Source organism: Cyprinodon variegatus, unplaced genomic scaffold (genome assembly GCF_000732505.1).
Source record: "Cyprinodon variegatus isolate N-32 unplaced genomic scaffold, C_variegatus-1.0 Scaffold388, whole genome shotgun sequence".
Lineage (NCBI taxonomy): Eukaryota > Metazoa > Chordata > Actinopteri > Cyprinodontiformes > Cyprinodontidae > Cyprinodon > Cyprinodon variegatus.
In genome coordinates, this window is record NW_015150841.1 from 414,245 (window position 1) to 430,425 (window position 16,181).

General features: G+C 39.3%; 1 protein-coding gene across 1 annotated transcript in view; it reads left to right on the forward strand.

Moving 5' to 3' along the window:
* The first annotated feature begins 697 nt into the window (after positions 1–697).
* cpne2 (copine II) overlaps positions 698–16,181 on the forward strand; it is a 60,964-nt gene continuing 45,480 nt past the window's right edge. Inside the window, exons 1-2 of the mRNA XM_015387213.1 lie at positions 698–936; positions 6,041–6,241. Coding sequence (XP_015242699.1) covers positions 6,065–6,241 — 177 coding nt within the window. The 5' untranslated portion in view covers positions 698–936; positions 6,041–6,064. The remainder of the gene's footprint in view (positions 937–6,040; positions 6,242–16,181) is intronic.

Sequence of the window (16,181 nt, forward strand, 5' to 3'; positions counted from 1 at the left end):
GGTAAAATGCCAGGGCCAAAAATCGTTCCCAGTCCGAGCCTGANTGTGTGATGCTTGAAGATAGATCGGTTAATCCACAATGTGTATCCGTATTGCATTTCACATCTGAAACGCACGCGTTTGACTGTGCGTCGATATTTTTTAAGTGGGCCGGTGTAGATGGTAAAATGCCAGGGCCAAAAATCGTTCCCAGTCCGAGCCTGATTACGCGATATATGTGCCTCTTCTGGAACCTTTCTTTTCTTCTCATACACTTCATAGACACTTTCTCTCTTAGGACCCTCTGCCAATTTCAAAGAACCGCAGTGAGAAAGGTGAGCTTCAATGACTGTCTGAAACCATAACTCCCCACAGATATATGTCTAAAAGTGCGCATGCGCAGAAAAATATAGCACATTGGAAGACCCGATGTAAACATATCACCAAAATGATTGACAATTACAGTAGAAGGACCACTTATTTACATGATCCACCTGGATATAAAAGATCATCCTCTATACATCTAATTGATAACTTTAAATACTCATTAAAGTCTGCAAAATAAGTAATTTATGTTTATAAAAGTCAGCAAATATAGTTCCACCAAGATCACATTTAACTAAAATGAATTTCCTGAACTTGACGTTTATTTTGAAGGTGAAAGGACTGTACATCCGGTTGGATCTTATTCGTGTGAACTTGACGGAGCTCCGTCCGCCGCTGCTGGCAGAGGAGTCAGCGCTCCCACAATGATTTCCGCTCACACACTGTTGCGCCTCCCTGGATAACCACCGCAGGTCAAAATGTCAATTACAGGTTTAGCCTTCAGATAAAAGAAGAAAAAAAAAGTGATTCAGAGTTTTTGTATTTTTATTTTTCTTCCTCGTTTTAAAAAGAAAGAAAATAAAATAGATAGTGTGAAGTGGAAAACGCCTGAGAAGTTGTTCATTTACTGAGGTGAGTCTGTTTTTTGCTTCTCTGTTGATGTCGGAGCAGGTTGGTGCGTGTGCGCGCTTTTAAATGCATAAAGTAAATACCCACGCAAAATGACCTGCATTCAGACTGCGGGTTAGAGGGGTTACAGGCGGAAGGATGTGGCACACATTCGATATTTTCATGAACACCTTGCATGTAGAGAGAGGAAAAACGCAAAGCTGAGGTCCCTTTTGACCTGATCTCAATTTAGGTCAATGCTTATTTTTACATGATTATCGTTTACATTGAAATCCTGCTTTTAATGACGTCTCTGGCTCCAAATGCAGCAGACAGGACACGTAATTAGACCTGATGAGTGCCTGCAGAGGTCACTATGCTGTAAACTGGTAACAGCCTGCCCTCTCTCTGGTTTCTCACTGAGGAAGTGTGATCAAGATGTGAATATCTTTAGCTGGGTCAGGGCTGAATGTGCTATCAGAATACTCTCCCAGGTATGCTGACCTGAAGGGATGTAATAGATCTGATTAATTTCAAACATGTCTTTTGTAGATTCAGAACTTGGACAGAGAATGTAATAAACCATTGCTGAAAAAGCTCCAGATCTGGAGCAGCATGTGTTCATTCTAAATTTCTGAGCATATAGAGGAAGCAGCAGGTGTCAGCAGCTGGATTTCTCCCTCAGTCTCTTCAGGGCTGCTCTGAAACTAGCAATATTTCAATTAAAATAAAACACTGGAGTGAATGAAAGCAAATGAACCCCTGAACAATGATTGAGTAAAGGGAGTAAAAAAAAAAAGATGTTATTTTTGTCCTCGTTATCACAACCTAAAGTGTGACATCACGGAACTGGACCAGAGGACCACGTTGGTTATGACTAGTATCTTAGCAACAGACCGCATCCTTTCTGCATGCTGCCGTGAGAGCAAAAACACCTTTTGTGTACACAGAGGGAACTGTTTGTTCAAAAATCAGACTCGTGTCACATTTCTGATCATAACGAAAATACCTCAAGTGTGTTATTTCATCCAATTTTTGCCTTAAATCTTTTTCCTGTGATCTAGTCTTGTGGTACAAATCATAAGTGTGTGTGCACACATGTACATCCTTACTAGATTGCCTTGTGTTCCCTTTCTGGGATTATCCTTTACCTTTTTTTTTAAATAAAATTGGCCTCATATGGATCACATCTAAAGTGTGAGGTAACCTTAAAATCTCAATTGAATAGAGGTCAATGTTCAAAATGATACAAATAGAGTTGGACAGTAGTGTTAAACACTTAGGGTGCCACTAATTAGAATTATGAGACAACTATTGGGTGTTTTTCTATTTCATTTGATCATGTAAGTAAATCTTAAAATGGAATAAGCCAGATGAATAATGTGTAGAGTTCAAATTCAACTACCCGTATCTAACTGGAAAGCCTCCTGATAAAAGTTTCCACAGAAAGGGAGGGACATTCAGTACAATTCTTTGAGCTGACTGGATAGATTAGTTGGATAATGCCTCCCGTGTTTAGCCTTAAACAAATCAATGCAGAGGTAGCAGTGTAACGTGTCACATTTTGGATTTGTTTCCCATCTAGCTGACTGATAAATCAAACTTTTACCATATCGGGAAGAACCAGCAAATCTCTTTCCTATCCACAAATACAATAACAATGGCCTTTTGCTCATTAAAAAAAAAAAGAAATAAAGGGTGTTCCGGCTAAAACTTGTGCAGCCATCTTTCTTTGCTTCAGCCTCCTCTTTGCTTGACACGTTGACGTCATACATTCAACTGCATTTCGTTGGTCCGAAACATTTCCAAATCGAGGCGAACGCATCTGTTTGCTTCTGGCAAGATGTAATTTCAGGAGTTTGTGAATTAACAGATAGCACAACAATACATCAAAAAGGGCAGCAGCGCTTATACTGCCTCAGAAAGCAAGCCAGGTTTCAGGTTGACAAGACTGTGATGACCATGTTCTATAGATCTTTTACTTACCTTAAGATAAGTCCATACTTACAGTACCTTCTCTGCCATCTGCTGGTACGCTCTTCTTAATTGTTAAAGTGAGAAGGATTTGTCCCCTTGGAAGGAAGGCTGTAGCGCCCCAGGGGCCTTCTCGCCGGTTCTTTTCCTGGGAGCAAGTTATTTACTACTCTTAACTCAAACTGGGTAAAACCATATAAAAAAGGACTATAAAATAGCTCTCCTATCAGACCGGCTCCAAGATGTGCCCATATCCTGTGTACTCTTAGAGACACGAAGGCTGTCTTGATTAGATGACCTCCGTACACACCGTGATATCCACAATGTGAAGGAAGGCCCTCTGCTCTGTCTAATCTGACTAACAAATTAACAGTGCACATGATGTATAAATAATAAAACCTAACATAATGTAAAGAATAAAAATGTCATATCCAAGATTATTAAAGTGTGCAGTAAGATCATGGGTGTTCAACAGAAAAACATGACTGAAATGTATGAAGAGCAGGTAATTAGGAAGGCTGAGTCCATCTTGGATAATTACACCCATCCCCTACATAGCGAATTCCAGTTTCTAAAAGGGGTGGAATAAAGGAATACTGACTGAAGGAAAAATGGGGAGGAATATTGCTTTAACTGAGGAAAGCAAGGGACAATATGGGAAAATATAGTCGGAAAATAAAGACTGACAAACACTCAGAGAAGAGCTGGACCCGTGGAAATGAGAACCAATAGAGAATAGTGAAGGCAGAGAGACGTGCAGTTAAGATGGTGGTGACCAAAAATGATATATACTTTAAAAATCTGTGGAAATATTAAGGACATATATTTGATACTGAATGTATGATTTAATAATTAGTCAGTTACTCAATGATTATGAATCATATGAATATGAATTAAGGGTAATGATTATGAATGACAATCTGGTATAGAAAAAAAGCCCACATTTAGTAACAGTTTACTCCTTGATAGTAGCTACTTTAATTGCATCAAAGGTTAAAGATACCACATACATCTTGTTCAGAAGTACAGAATACATTTGAAATACATGCATACAAATATAGGAAAAACTACAGAGGATATGAATGACCACATATATTTCCTGAGTTCATTTTCTAAAAACAACTTTACACGATTGGTTATCTCTCAAAGTTGATATTTAAAATTCGGAATTTGCACACAAACTTAACATTGACAGTCTATATTAGTCCTTTTATTTTTTCAAATCCTGCAAATGGAACGGAGTTTCTTTCTTGTAAAGATGAAAAACAAACACATAAGAAACTCTGGTGCTAGTGCTGCAAAAAAGGATGTAAAACATCAGGGGTAATTGTTTACAAGTCATGTTGTACTGTGCTGTTCGTGTGTGAATACAAAACAATGTTTTGTTGCAGTTTTAAAATCTTTTTAATCCGGGTCCCATCATTTTCAATGTCTCTGTTACGATGCAGAGGTGCAATTATTTACTGTCCCAATTCTCCAGTTTTTGCCTGGTTGGAGGGGCATTGGCTGCAGAGCGGGTAGTAGGATGGGGCCTGCATGTTTTAGATGTGTTTCAGTTGCTTGTCAGCAAGAGGATGCCTAAAACATGCAGAACAGGGGTACTTGAGGACAAGGGTTGGGAAACATGATCTAAGGCGGAGGTCTTGAACAGGCGGTCCGCGACCCCTAGGGGGTTAATGGAGGTACGGCATGGGGGTTAAAAAAGTTTTGGTTGATTAGATTTTTTTTTTAGATTCCCCCCTGCAATTTTTTCCACTAATTGAAATGTCTTTAAATACACATTTAAATAAATTCAACACACTGTAGTAAACAGAAGAGGCAGAAGACGTCTTTCATTCATCAATACACACATTCAGCGACACACAGGAGCTCTTTCAAACTGGGCACCGTTTCATTCACAACACCTGTCCCATCAACCAGGAATCAAAATCAGAAATACTTTAATAATCCCAGGGAGAAATTACTTTCGTTAAATTAATCCATCTGTAATAGAGGGACTATAGGACCAGTTTGATATAACACAATTTCATACAATATATATAATTAGGGGGTCCCTGCTACATCTGGCCATCAGTTTGGGGGTCCTTGGCCTGGAAAATGTTGAAGACCCCTAATTTAAGGCATAAACATTTTCAACCAGACATCATTCCTTTGTCTTCTTTTTTTATTTTAAATGAATGAAGGTTGCAGAACCATTTGTGTTTAAAGAAAAGAAAATCTTTGTTAGGCTTTCTTAGTTACCTTGTGTTTCCTTTGCTCTCTTAAGTCTAAATTTCCAACTGGAACAGCCCAGAAAATCTGGAATTATGAGACGGAAAGTTGGCATAACCGTATGTTACCTGACTTGTAATTCAAGATAGATGCTACTCCCATCAACGCTAGTTAAAATTTTCTCTTCTGTTTCACTCATTAAGGCATTATACTTTTAAATGTTTATAAGTCGACCTGTTTCAATGCTGTGTAAATGTTTAGAATACTCCGTGGAAAAGTATTTTTTGTGGTTGTCCTGGATACTGTAGTAGCAATGGAGAATACGGAGATCCAGAAATGGAAAATGGGAAGATTTTACCTCAGAGATTACATCACCTCTCATTTTACAACCAGCTTTCTAAATTCAGTTTTGAAGCTTATCGTATTCTATACCACTAAGGAGTTTGGTCTTGGACAACCATATATTAAAATCTTTTGCACTTTACAGCATTCAAAAATGCTTTTGGTGGTTTAATTTGGTACCGGTAAATTTGAGAACATTTCTAAGATATTGATATTTCTAATAACACACTGATATGTGTTTTTTTTTAATGAAAATAGATGAAATAGTAATGTGACACATAGAACTCCATACATACAGGGCAGGATATCCAAGAATATATCTTTAAAGAAAAGCACAATGGTTTTCGTCTCCAGGATAACCCTAGCATAGCATCTTAGCATGGTTTCAGACCTTGTGTAGATGAAATGACGGACCTCCTAGTATCTTTAACATATCTCTCCATCGAGCTATTATTCATAAAGGCTTTCAAATTTCTCAATTTTTGCCAGTAGCAAAAACATTTAGCTGAAGTTTCAGTTAAGTTTTTCAAAAGAGCCTTGTGATTGATGAAGGAATTGACCTTTTGCCGAATGTTTATTTTTCACATCGTTTCTCTTTCAGGTTGACCACCTGTGTTTTTAAACCATGGCCTACACACTGGGTATGGCACCTGATGGTCGGACACGCAGTGTGGGACCACAGCACTGCGTGACTCGGGTTGAGCTATCTGTCACTGCGTCCAACCTGCTGGATCGAGATGTAGCCTCCAAATCGGACCCTTTCTGTGTCCTCTTCCACGAGGTGGATGGAAATTGGGTGGAGGTACGTTGATGGAACAACATCCATGAAGACACAAACAGAAGTTTAAAAGATAGGGGATATTTGAAGTTATGCTTCCTACATGAAGAAAGAAGATCTTAATAAGTAAACAGGCCTTTTTGGCTCAAACGATAAAAATAACAATCAGGTTCTGTTTGTTGTGTGCTCTGCGGACCGTGATCTGTAGGTGGTGAACTGGATCCAAACACATGAATTCTTTGCCATCTGGCATCAGTCATTGCATGCTGGGCCCAGTGGAATGTTGCCATATTTCAGAGCTTTCTTGCAACAATAAAATGGATTTTAGATCCGGTTAAAGTTACAATCCGGTTGGTAAAGTCAATGAATGTTTTTACTGATCATTATTTTCGTTAAAAACAGATGCAAAGATCATGAAAAGTAAGATGCAAAAGTTGAACAAATCTTTACTGACAGTTTTAACAAAGAAGCAGAAAAGAAAGAAAAGCCTCCGGTTGATGGTTTAAAAAAGGTTACACATTTTTTGCTGGTGTTAGCTTCTTCTGAAATGCAGCCTGTGAAAGGTTATATTATTAATGGACTGACCATGATAGTCCAACACTCTGATTCCTGCACTTTTTTACATTTATTTAGATTTTTTTTTTATCATACTTTTAGACATGACTTAAACAGCTTGATTGTACTGATTTTGAGTCAGTCAGATTTTGAGTGATGATTTGGTTTTGGGATGCTTTAGTTACAAATATATGGAATGTTTTGTGATTATAAACGTACAAAAATCAATCAGCAATGTGTAAAAGTAGATGGTGCTCTGTGTGGCAGGGTGCCTTTTGGTTGCTGATGTTGAAGCCCCTGTAGGAAAATCATAGGCCGGGCACACTGTAATTTGACTACTGGACAAACAAGTCAACAAATAATACAGTCGGCCAGGGGACACCAAATCTTTTTGCACCACCTCGATCATGCACAAACCATGATCTTGTTTGTGGTCTTTAGTTCTCACCAGAGCATCTTCTCCTATAAAAAAAGCCTTAATCCCCACCACCCCCTAAGACTGTGTTTCTCCCCTTCTCTTTACCCTAACATACTTACTGACTATGCCACTGCAGACCCATCTTTGAATATCATGAAGGTGCAACTGTCACAAATCAGAACAGAGGACCCAGTATTCAAGGCAAGACAGACAGTGGGATTATAAAAAAAGCGTTTATTTAAATCAATGGGATGTGGATCTGCAGTAGCAGTGGCTAGGGTGTCTGAGGAAGGAAACTCTAGAGAGAGAAAACATAGGTTAGTGACCATGTAAATCTAACAGAGAAAGATTATGAATGTGAGTCGCTGACCTGGTTTACAACTTCAGTCCATAGCCAGAGAAGGAGGTAGGATCCAGCTGGTGGGCTGCCAACAAGATGCGGCGGACGCCGCCCAGAGTGTCCCAGATACTGCAGCCCTGGAAAACATGCAGGAGTCTGAAGCCAGGTCAGGCAAACCGATCAGAACAGGAACAGGCAGGCTCAGTGGTTAAGAGGCAGAACAGGTCAGGATCAGGAACTCAGAAACACCAAGGAACTCTAAAAACACTCCCAACACTGGCTAGAGAGAACAAGAATAATTAGGCTCTGATGACTGGATGCAAGCACCTTAAATAGAGGCAGGGGCAGGTGGATCAGACGAGCAGTGATGAGAAACCAGGCAGAGTAGACAGGTAATGGAATGAGTAATTAAACCAGTCAGTGCCAAGATCATGACAGCAACACCACATCACTGGTATAATTATGGAAAGTGATGAGACCTCTTGAATGGTGCACTTTAAGCAGCTCAAGACAGCGAAGATGATAGTGGACGTCCGGAGAACATCCCTCATACTGCTTCCTCTCACCATCCTCAACAACACTGGATTATTTCTCGTTCCCAGGAGCCACCTTTCTCTGGACTTAAGCTGGTGTTCACGCACAAAAACTCCAAAGCCCAGCAGAGAGTGTACTTTCTACTTAAGAAGTACACATTTCCAAAGGAGCAAGTGGCCATCTACACTGGCATTATTAGGAATGGTTAGTGTTTGTCCATCACTGTATGCTTTGGATCACCTGCAAAACATGGTAGTTCCAAAAAAACAAAAAACAAAAACAAAAACAAAAAAACAGCAGCTAATATCTCTGCAGACCCCACAGATCCTGGTTAGAAAATGGTTAGAAATCTACCTTCAGGTTGATGCCTTCCATCAGGGTGTCAATCTAATGCACTCCTTACAGTTTTAGTTTCCATGTCTTCCCCTTTTGTAGAAACATTTAAGAAGATTTCTTTTTACATGTTTATGTATTTTTTTTAACTTGCAGTGTGTTATGATGCACTTCATTTGTACGTATACGTTTTTTGCTGTTTGTGGTTAGAAAAATGAACTAAAACAACACCTGAGGCCAAAACAGCCATTATGAAGGTCCAAGGTTTCTTATATACTCTTCCCCTTAAATTCAATATGGCTGCCACCTTCATGAAACATTGGGATAGTTGCAGTAATAAACAATAAAATCAATATTTTCAGTGTAAAAAAGTGGACAAATGGTTTTTGATTTTCCTATCAGTTCTATCAGATCGGCCCTCATGAAGTAAATTTAGGTCAGCGCACCACATAGAGCTGTGCTTTTTACTCACTCTTGCAGACACTTGTGCAATGTACAGCTAGCTGCACAAAAGCATTTACAGATCCTGTATGAGCAGCTGGAATTGTAAAGGACTTTGAACAGTGGCGCTTATAGCAGGCTTTATGCATTAAAAAGTTGATATAAGGACATCTGTTTGCAGGGACACTGTGACAAAAGCAGCTTTGAAAAGGTTCCCCTGATTTGTGACCTTCTTCCGAAAATGAGTATTAAAGAGAAACGCTCAGAGAGGAAAGTATTTTCATAGAAGCAATTACGTCAGGGGTGTCCATGTCCATAACATGCAGCAACTTTTAAATAGCTCTCTTCTCCTCCTAGGCTCTTCTTAAATGGCATTACTTTTGTTAAAAGTCAGCTGACTGCTTTACTTTTCTATTTCCATATTGTTTGTGCAATCATTACATCTCCAGCTGAAAAATTTCAGACACTCAGCAGAAAGCCTAAGTTGATAGAACAATGTGCATGTTGTTAAGGACTGGCTGGACTGCAATAAATTATTTAAGTACCACGTATTAAGAATCTCTGAAGAAAGTCTGTGATAAATTAACTGACAACAGTTTTTTGATGAGAGCTAACAAGTGTAGAAATTGAAGAGGAGGGAAGGTGGTCAATTTATTAAGAAAAACATAATTTAAAAAAGTCATGTAATTCAGATATAGATTTTATTTGTATTACAATTTTTATATATATATTTATTTAGATATATATTTTCATTTTTACTCCTGGTGTCCTAATTACAGGAACAACATTTATGTTTAGCAGGTTGAACCGAAGCTACGCACTCTTCCTTTTCATCCCTAAATATTCGTTGTTCCACTGCCTGTTATAGCTGGACAGAAAAAATTGATTTTTTTGGGATAATAAACCTTAGCTGAGACTAAATCAAGCATTTTCCTAAAAACAAAGAATTCCAAAACAAGAGCCCATGTCTGTGACACTACAAATGAGACTGTTCTGCTTCTCTAAAAGTATTCTGCAGCCAGATTCAAAATGCCAGTTGACTGATCCAACTGGCATTTTTTATTTTCATCAGGTGGTTGTTTTATCGACAGCATATATCAGGGACATCAAAATAATCTGTATCGGCATCGGTTTTTGAATGTACCTGTATGGGTCGAACTCTACCAAATATCAAATGTCACATGCTGTGGCAGGAAGTAGCGCTTGAAGTTAGTTCAGCACTTTCTCTGGCTGTTAAAGCAGAGAACAGTTTATTAACTTTGTTTATTTTAAAACTGGTAGAGATAGACTGGCTAATATTTTTGTCCTTATATTAGTTTTTTCTTATGTTTTTTAATTTGTATCTGTCCATAGGTGCATGCATTCGTCAATGCCTTCAGTCCATTCGGGGCCATGCTTTGAGATCACATGAAGCGCATGCATTGCTCTCTCTCTCTGTTTGCTATCCATTGTTAATGTGTTTTCTTGATGATTCGTTATCATTTTTTAATTTTCATAATGTGAATGGGAGAAAAAAAGCTGTATCAGCCTAAAGAATCAGCACAAAAATGTTGATAGTACATTTTGTATGTCGGTTAAAGTAATATCAAAATAATCTGTATCAGGATCAGGCTTTAAAAAATCCTGTATCAGTCAATTGGTAGAAACTGGCTTCAAAATTTAGTTCTGCAATCTTCCCATGGTGAAGACTTTCAGTCCTGCCAGCAGTTGAAGCTATAAATGTCTTCTGTTGTTTTTTTTATTTATTATGATGTTTAAAAATCGGATGTGAACACTACGTTGCACAGTTTTGGTTGGTGTAGTTTGACATGTGTGGGCTGCAGCTTCAAGGCACCTCTGCAGCAAACAGCTGGTCAGCAGGGCAATCATGTTTTTATAGATGCATGTGCCTGTGCGTGTGTAGGCGAGTGCCTCGGGTTGCAGCGAGCTGTCGGTCAGCGGGGCATGTGGCTCCAATGTGAAATTGCCAACGGTTACCAGGGCAACGCTGAGGGAAACAAAAAGCTAAGCGCTCCTGTAGTGAGGGCGCAATGGAGGAGGCGAAACAAGGCCCGCGCCTTTTCTCGGATTTTATCCACAGCTCGTCGTTTCCCTCACACTTACAGCTTTCTCACCTTCTCCGATTGCCTCCTGTTCGCTTTGTTTTCTCTCTCCTCCTTTATCCCATCATCTTCCCAAATCTCGTCACCTCTACGTCTCCTTCTGTCATAGTTTTCGTCTATAACCGCCTGTGTTAGGAGATAGAGGCATGAGAAGCAGAAGTGTGACAAGAGGGGAAGTGGGGAAAAAAGGGTGATAACGGGGGAAACAGGGAAGAAGACAGCAGGGTTGAAAGACGGAGAGGTGACAACACGAATGGAGATGAGGGTGACAGTAAGTGAACCAACAGAACATGATGTTAACCGGTCCTGTGAGGGTCTGGAGGAAATATTAACCTAAATTATGCAAATGATGAAACATCCAGTTATGAGTCTGCTCAAGCAATTTTCTAAATCCTGTGATCTTCCCCCCTCCTCCAAACTCCAAATCCTAATGCTAATCTCCACACGTGTTATGAGCACAGATATAAGCTTGTAACACTGCAAGTGAGACTTCACATGCAGTGGGATGTTCTGTCACTAAGGTTTAAAATCACACATTTACCAGACTGCGAAATGCAGCCTTATGGAGCCTGAAGTCCTTATTTGTTGCATCTAATAACCGAGTTGCTGAAACCTTTTCACATTATGATACATACTGAAGTAAATCTTCTTTTCCTTTACCACTGGTGTTATAGCTTGTTTTTTTTAGATCAAGGAGTGAAAATAAATCTGAGTCTGAATGATGTTATTCCACATATGTCTTTATGAATTACTGCCAGTGAGTAAAATCAAATTAGGCTTGTCCACCAGAGAGCACAAAATGTCCCACTCAGTGCATGTAGGTCACATTTCAGGGACCTACATCACAATCTTCTGACTGATGCATCAAGGTAAAAGGAAGTCAGGAAACATAGATCTTTTCAGTTTATACAGACATGGAAAATTATTACTCTACCAATAATGTTAACTCAGTTGGCCATTAACTCCCATGTGAATCATGTGACTAAAACAGACAGGAAATTACAAATAAAATGCCAGAACTATCAATGTGAAAACTTACCTGATTTTTGTCAGATAATTGGCTTGATTTGAACTTTTAGATTAAACTTGTGAGCTACTACAGTTTTACCTTTAAATAAATGAGAAAAAGTGAAGACAAATAGAGCGGTCTAATAATTTTTTTCAATCACTGTCTATTCACGTGCATTAACTCATGCAAACCTACAGACTCATAAAGCCAGGCATACACTGTGCGATTTTTTTGCCCTTTTTGGGACTAATTTCCAGTGATGCAAGAATTTTTTGATCAGGCCAACTAATAGCCTGATCGTGGGTCGTGTAGAATTTAGGGGGTAACGATCGGTGATCAGCCTCTCCCGACCACCTCTTGATCAGGAATCGCAAGGTCGGAAGAAAATCAAACAGTTGTCGTCGTAAGGTAGCATTAGAGCATTGGGCAGCACAGTGTGAGAACATGCATCATGAACTGTGAACTTTTAAACCCTGCAGTTTTGTCGTACAGTATGAGCTGTAGCTGTGTGTAACGATTGAAAATATCGCACAGGTCCTCTTTTTAAATTTTTGCTGCACATTCATTATTGATCTAAGTAACTTTTCATACTGAGAGGTAATTGATTTCTGTTGTTCCCTTAAGGACAGCTTAAATATAGCTATGATATGAAAATCTTCTTCATGGTCGCAGATTGTTTTGATTCCTATCATCACCTCCTCTACATAATTGTTATAGTGTCTTTCTCTTGACTATAGAGGCTCTATGGAGGAGTTTCTCCTCATGCATGCTTTGGTGATATTTTTCTCACAGTCCAAAACAAGGTCGGTAATGGCTACTGGTGTCTCTAAATTACCCCGTATAAGAGCTTGTTCAGGCTTGTTCATTCTGCATGCCTCTGTGTTGCTCTGACCACCTCCCTAAAATAATCCATTTATATCTCCCAGTGACTGCAGTAGATAGGCACACTCAGCATTGTGTTGTTTTGTTTTTTGTTTTTTTGTTATTTTACCATTTACCATTTCCTAAGGACCCTCTTCTTTCACACTTTTTCTTCCACTTAAAAATATAGTGGAGGATTTTCACGAATTTGTTTTCACGAAAGACCCGCTCTCTCCACTTAAAAAAAAATGCCCATGCACAACCCTATACCTGCTCCTGCAAGGGAACGTCTATTAAACACATGCAAGAGCATGCACAAGCCCCTTCTTTGTTTCAATGCTCTGTTTAAAAGTTGCTATCTGCATCGCTCATACAAGCTTACTTTCCTAATTAAGATTTTGCTAATTTTCCACTATGTCAGACTCACCACCGGTAAGTTAAAATGGGGTAAGTTAAGACGGCCGTACGTAAATATATCAGCAGAACTATTGAAAATTGATCCACCCAGAAAAAGAATATCCTCCACTATTCCTTTAACGTTCCATGTGGATGCAGCACACTGTCAACAGCAAGGTTCATTAGGAAGGACCAATTACTAGACAACTTTTAGGTCAAAAGTGTTGCCTATGGTTGTATAGGCATTTTTTTTAACATATCAGTTGCTTAAATAAATGACATTTTCAATTATCTACTGTATATTGAGCTGTAAACCTCCTTACATACAATCAAAGGATGATAATCGTTCTGCAGTCAGTTCTTAATCTGCGGCTCAGTTTAGATTACAGCACTAACATCAAGTCAACTGTAGCAGCTCAATCACAGTCTTTTTTTTTTAAGTTATTTTTTTTTTCCCCCACTCTTCCCTATTCTTTTAAATAATAGGGCAGATTTGAAATTTGTTCTGAAATCTACTAAAGGTCTACTAAATCCAGGTCAGGCAAACAGCTCAGAACAGGATGGTTCTGAGATCCAGGAGTCCACAATCCGCAAGGGGTTCCAATCTGAACAGGAACAGACAGATCTAGGGTTCCAGGAATTCACAGAGTGTTCAGGCAGGTTCAGAGCTCCTTGAGCCTGGCAAAGTGCTCAGACACACACGCTCTCAAGAAAACTGGCAGGCTTAGTAGTTGAGAGGTAGAGACAAGACATGGTGCCAGGAGAACTGCAGAACTTTAAACGGGCTCCCTCCACTGAGCCAAAACAGGAACAAGGCACGCTTCAGTTGATAAGAGCCAGGACTATGGGACTTTAAATTAGCTCCCCCCAGCCAAGTCAAAACAGGAACGGGGCTCAGCGGGCAAGAGCCAGGACATGATCAGCAGATGACAAGACAAACACCAACAACCCTCTCTAACCACTGACCTATGACAACAAAACTTGATCTAAGGAAAAACACAGAGCTCTCAAACTCAAACTCAAACTTAAAGATCTGGCCTTGATAGCTGGGCTGAGCCATATTTAAAGCAGAAGGAGCAGGTGGATAAGATGAATGATAAAAAGTGACCGTGTAGGGTAAGGGTAGGTGAGTGAAGTGAGCAATTAGGCCAGTTATCATGGGCAGCAAACATGAAAATGTTAGCTTTGAATAGCTGAGGTTTTATCCCATTTTCAATATCAAAGCTTTCAATTTTGGATTTGATTGCTCAAGTCTCCAATAGCATTGATTTTCAGGAATGGTTGTTTTGATGTTTAACAATTAAAAGCCCTTGTTCTGGTCTCATTGGTTAAGTTTCATTAAACTGAGCCTATGTACGTACAGAGACTCTGCTCTTTGTTTTGGTTGTTTTTATTTTGAACCATTTTATTTTCTTCCCATTTCCACATTTTGTGTTTTGTTGCAATTTGAAGCTTTTTGGATACAAAAAAAAATAAATAAAAAGAAAGAAAAAAAAGCCATTCCTCCTCTATCTCTTCCCTAAGCATCTGATATTTGTGCAGTTGAATAAAGAGGCTCTCACTGTTGTCATATCCAGAGGACAATTCTTCTGTCTGAATGTGTTTCGGTGACCTGTTTTCTGTTCTTTTGTTGTCTCATGCATGGGATAGTAAACACAGGAAGATAGAAGTCAGTCTGACAAAAGTACAAAGTGCTGCAAGGGTCCTGTTCATCTCCATATCCCTGTGAGCCAGGTTAAAATCCACTGTGACAGAAATCTAAGACACTTGAGCCTGCCGGGCTGCCATAATGTTCTGGTAAATTCCAAGTTTAAGCCGTGAAGCGCAGCCTTTCTCCTCTGTTCCCCTTCCCTCGTCAGACGGAAGGATCAGTGCTGGAAGCTTCGGAAGCAGGCAGAAGTTAAATACCAATTTTCACTGCAGAGATACATTATCAGCTTTCGTCTTCTCATTTTATGTTTCTCATTACAGTTTCCCCAGTCAAGAATTTCGCATATTTGGTAAAAATCAGCAAAGTTGCTTAACTTAAGGTCCCACCTGAGCGGTTTAATCAGGATCCGAAGCTTATCTGCAGCTGGTTGTCAGATTAAAGGTCCTCTGGAAATTAGTCCTTCTACCACAGTGTACTAGATGCATAGTTTTCTTTAAACATTGCACCATTCAGTATCAGGGGCAGGTCAAGAGGGGTGGCCAGGGGGGCCATGGCCACCCCTGTGGCCATCCACCCTTACCAGGTGATTTGTTGTTTCCCCAGGGATGTACTTCAGTACTCCTGGAACAAGCAGTTCTCCGCTAAGCCTGATGGTGGCAGCAGCAATATCATTATGTGGAATTTCCTACTTTGACATTTTAATGCTGGTATTTTAACCAAAAACCTAATACAAAAATGCAGCAAAAAAATAATTCACAACACTATACTACATACTACTAGAAGAATAATCCTGAATATCCAGAATGTTTGCTCTTTTAAGAATTCGTTTTTAGGTTTTGTAAGGGAGAGTTTGTCTTTGCAGTCACCCAAATGTTCTCTAGAGATAAAAAAACATTGCCAAACCCATTTATATATTGTTTAGAACCATAACTTAATTTGAATGGTACAAATGTCTAAATAGGTGCATAGGTCTATCAGTAAGGACCCTAATATAGAATCTGGTCTGTTTTCAGTGATTTATTTGGAAGTTGTAGGTGTGTTGTCTGTTAATTTTCCTGTTGGTGTAGTTTGAGCAGTATAGATTGACCATAAGATGTTTTTGGCAGTGTTGTGTCTGAATGCGTTCATTGAACGTACTCACCAAGCGTAACTTTTTACAGACTCGCTTCTCTCTCACAACTTGGGCCAAACCGCTCATGTTGTCTTTCATTAATACCACTACACAGACGGAGATCAACTTGTCATCCCTTCAACGGTGAGTTGTTAACTCCGATTCGGGTCATTTATTTTGTTTGCAGCGGCTAGATTTAAGTTTATATTCCGC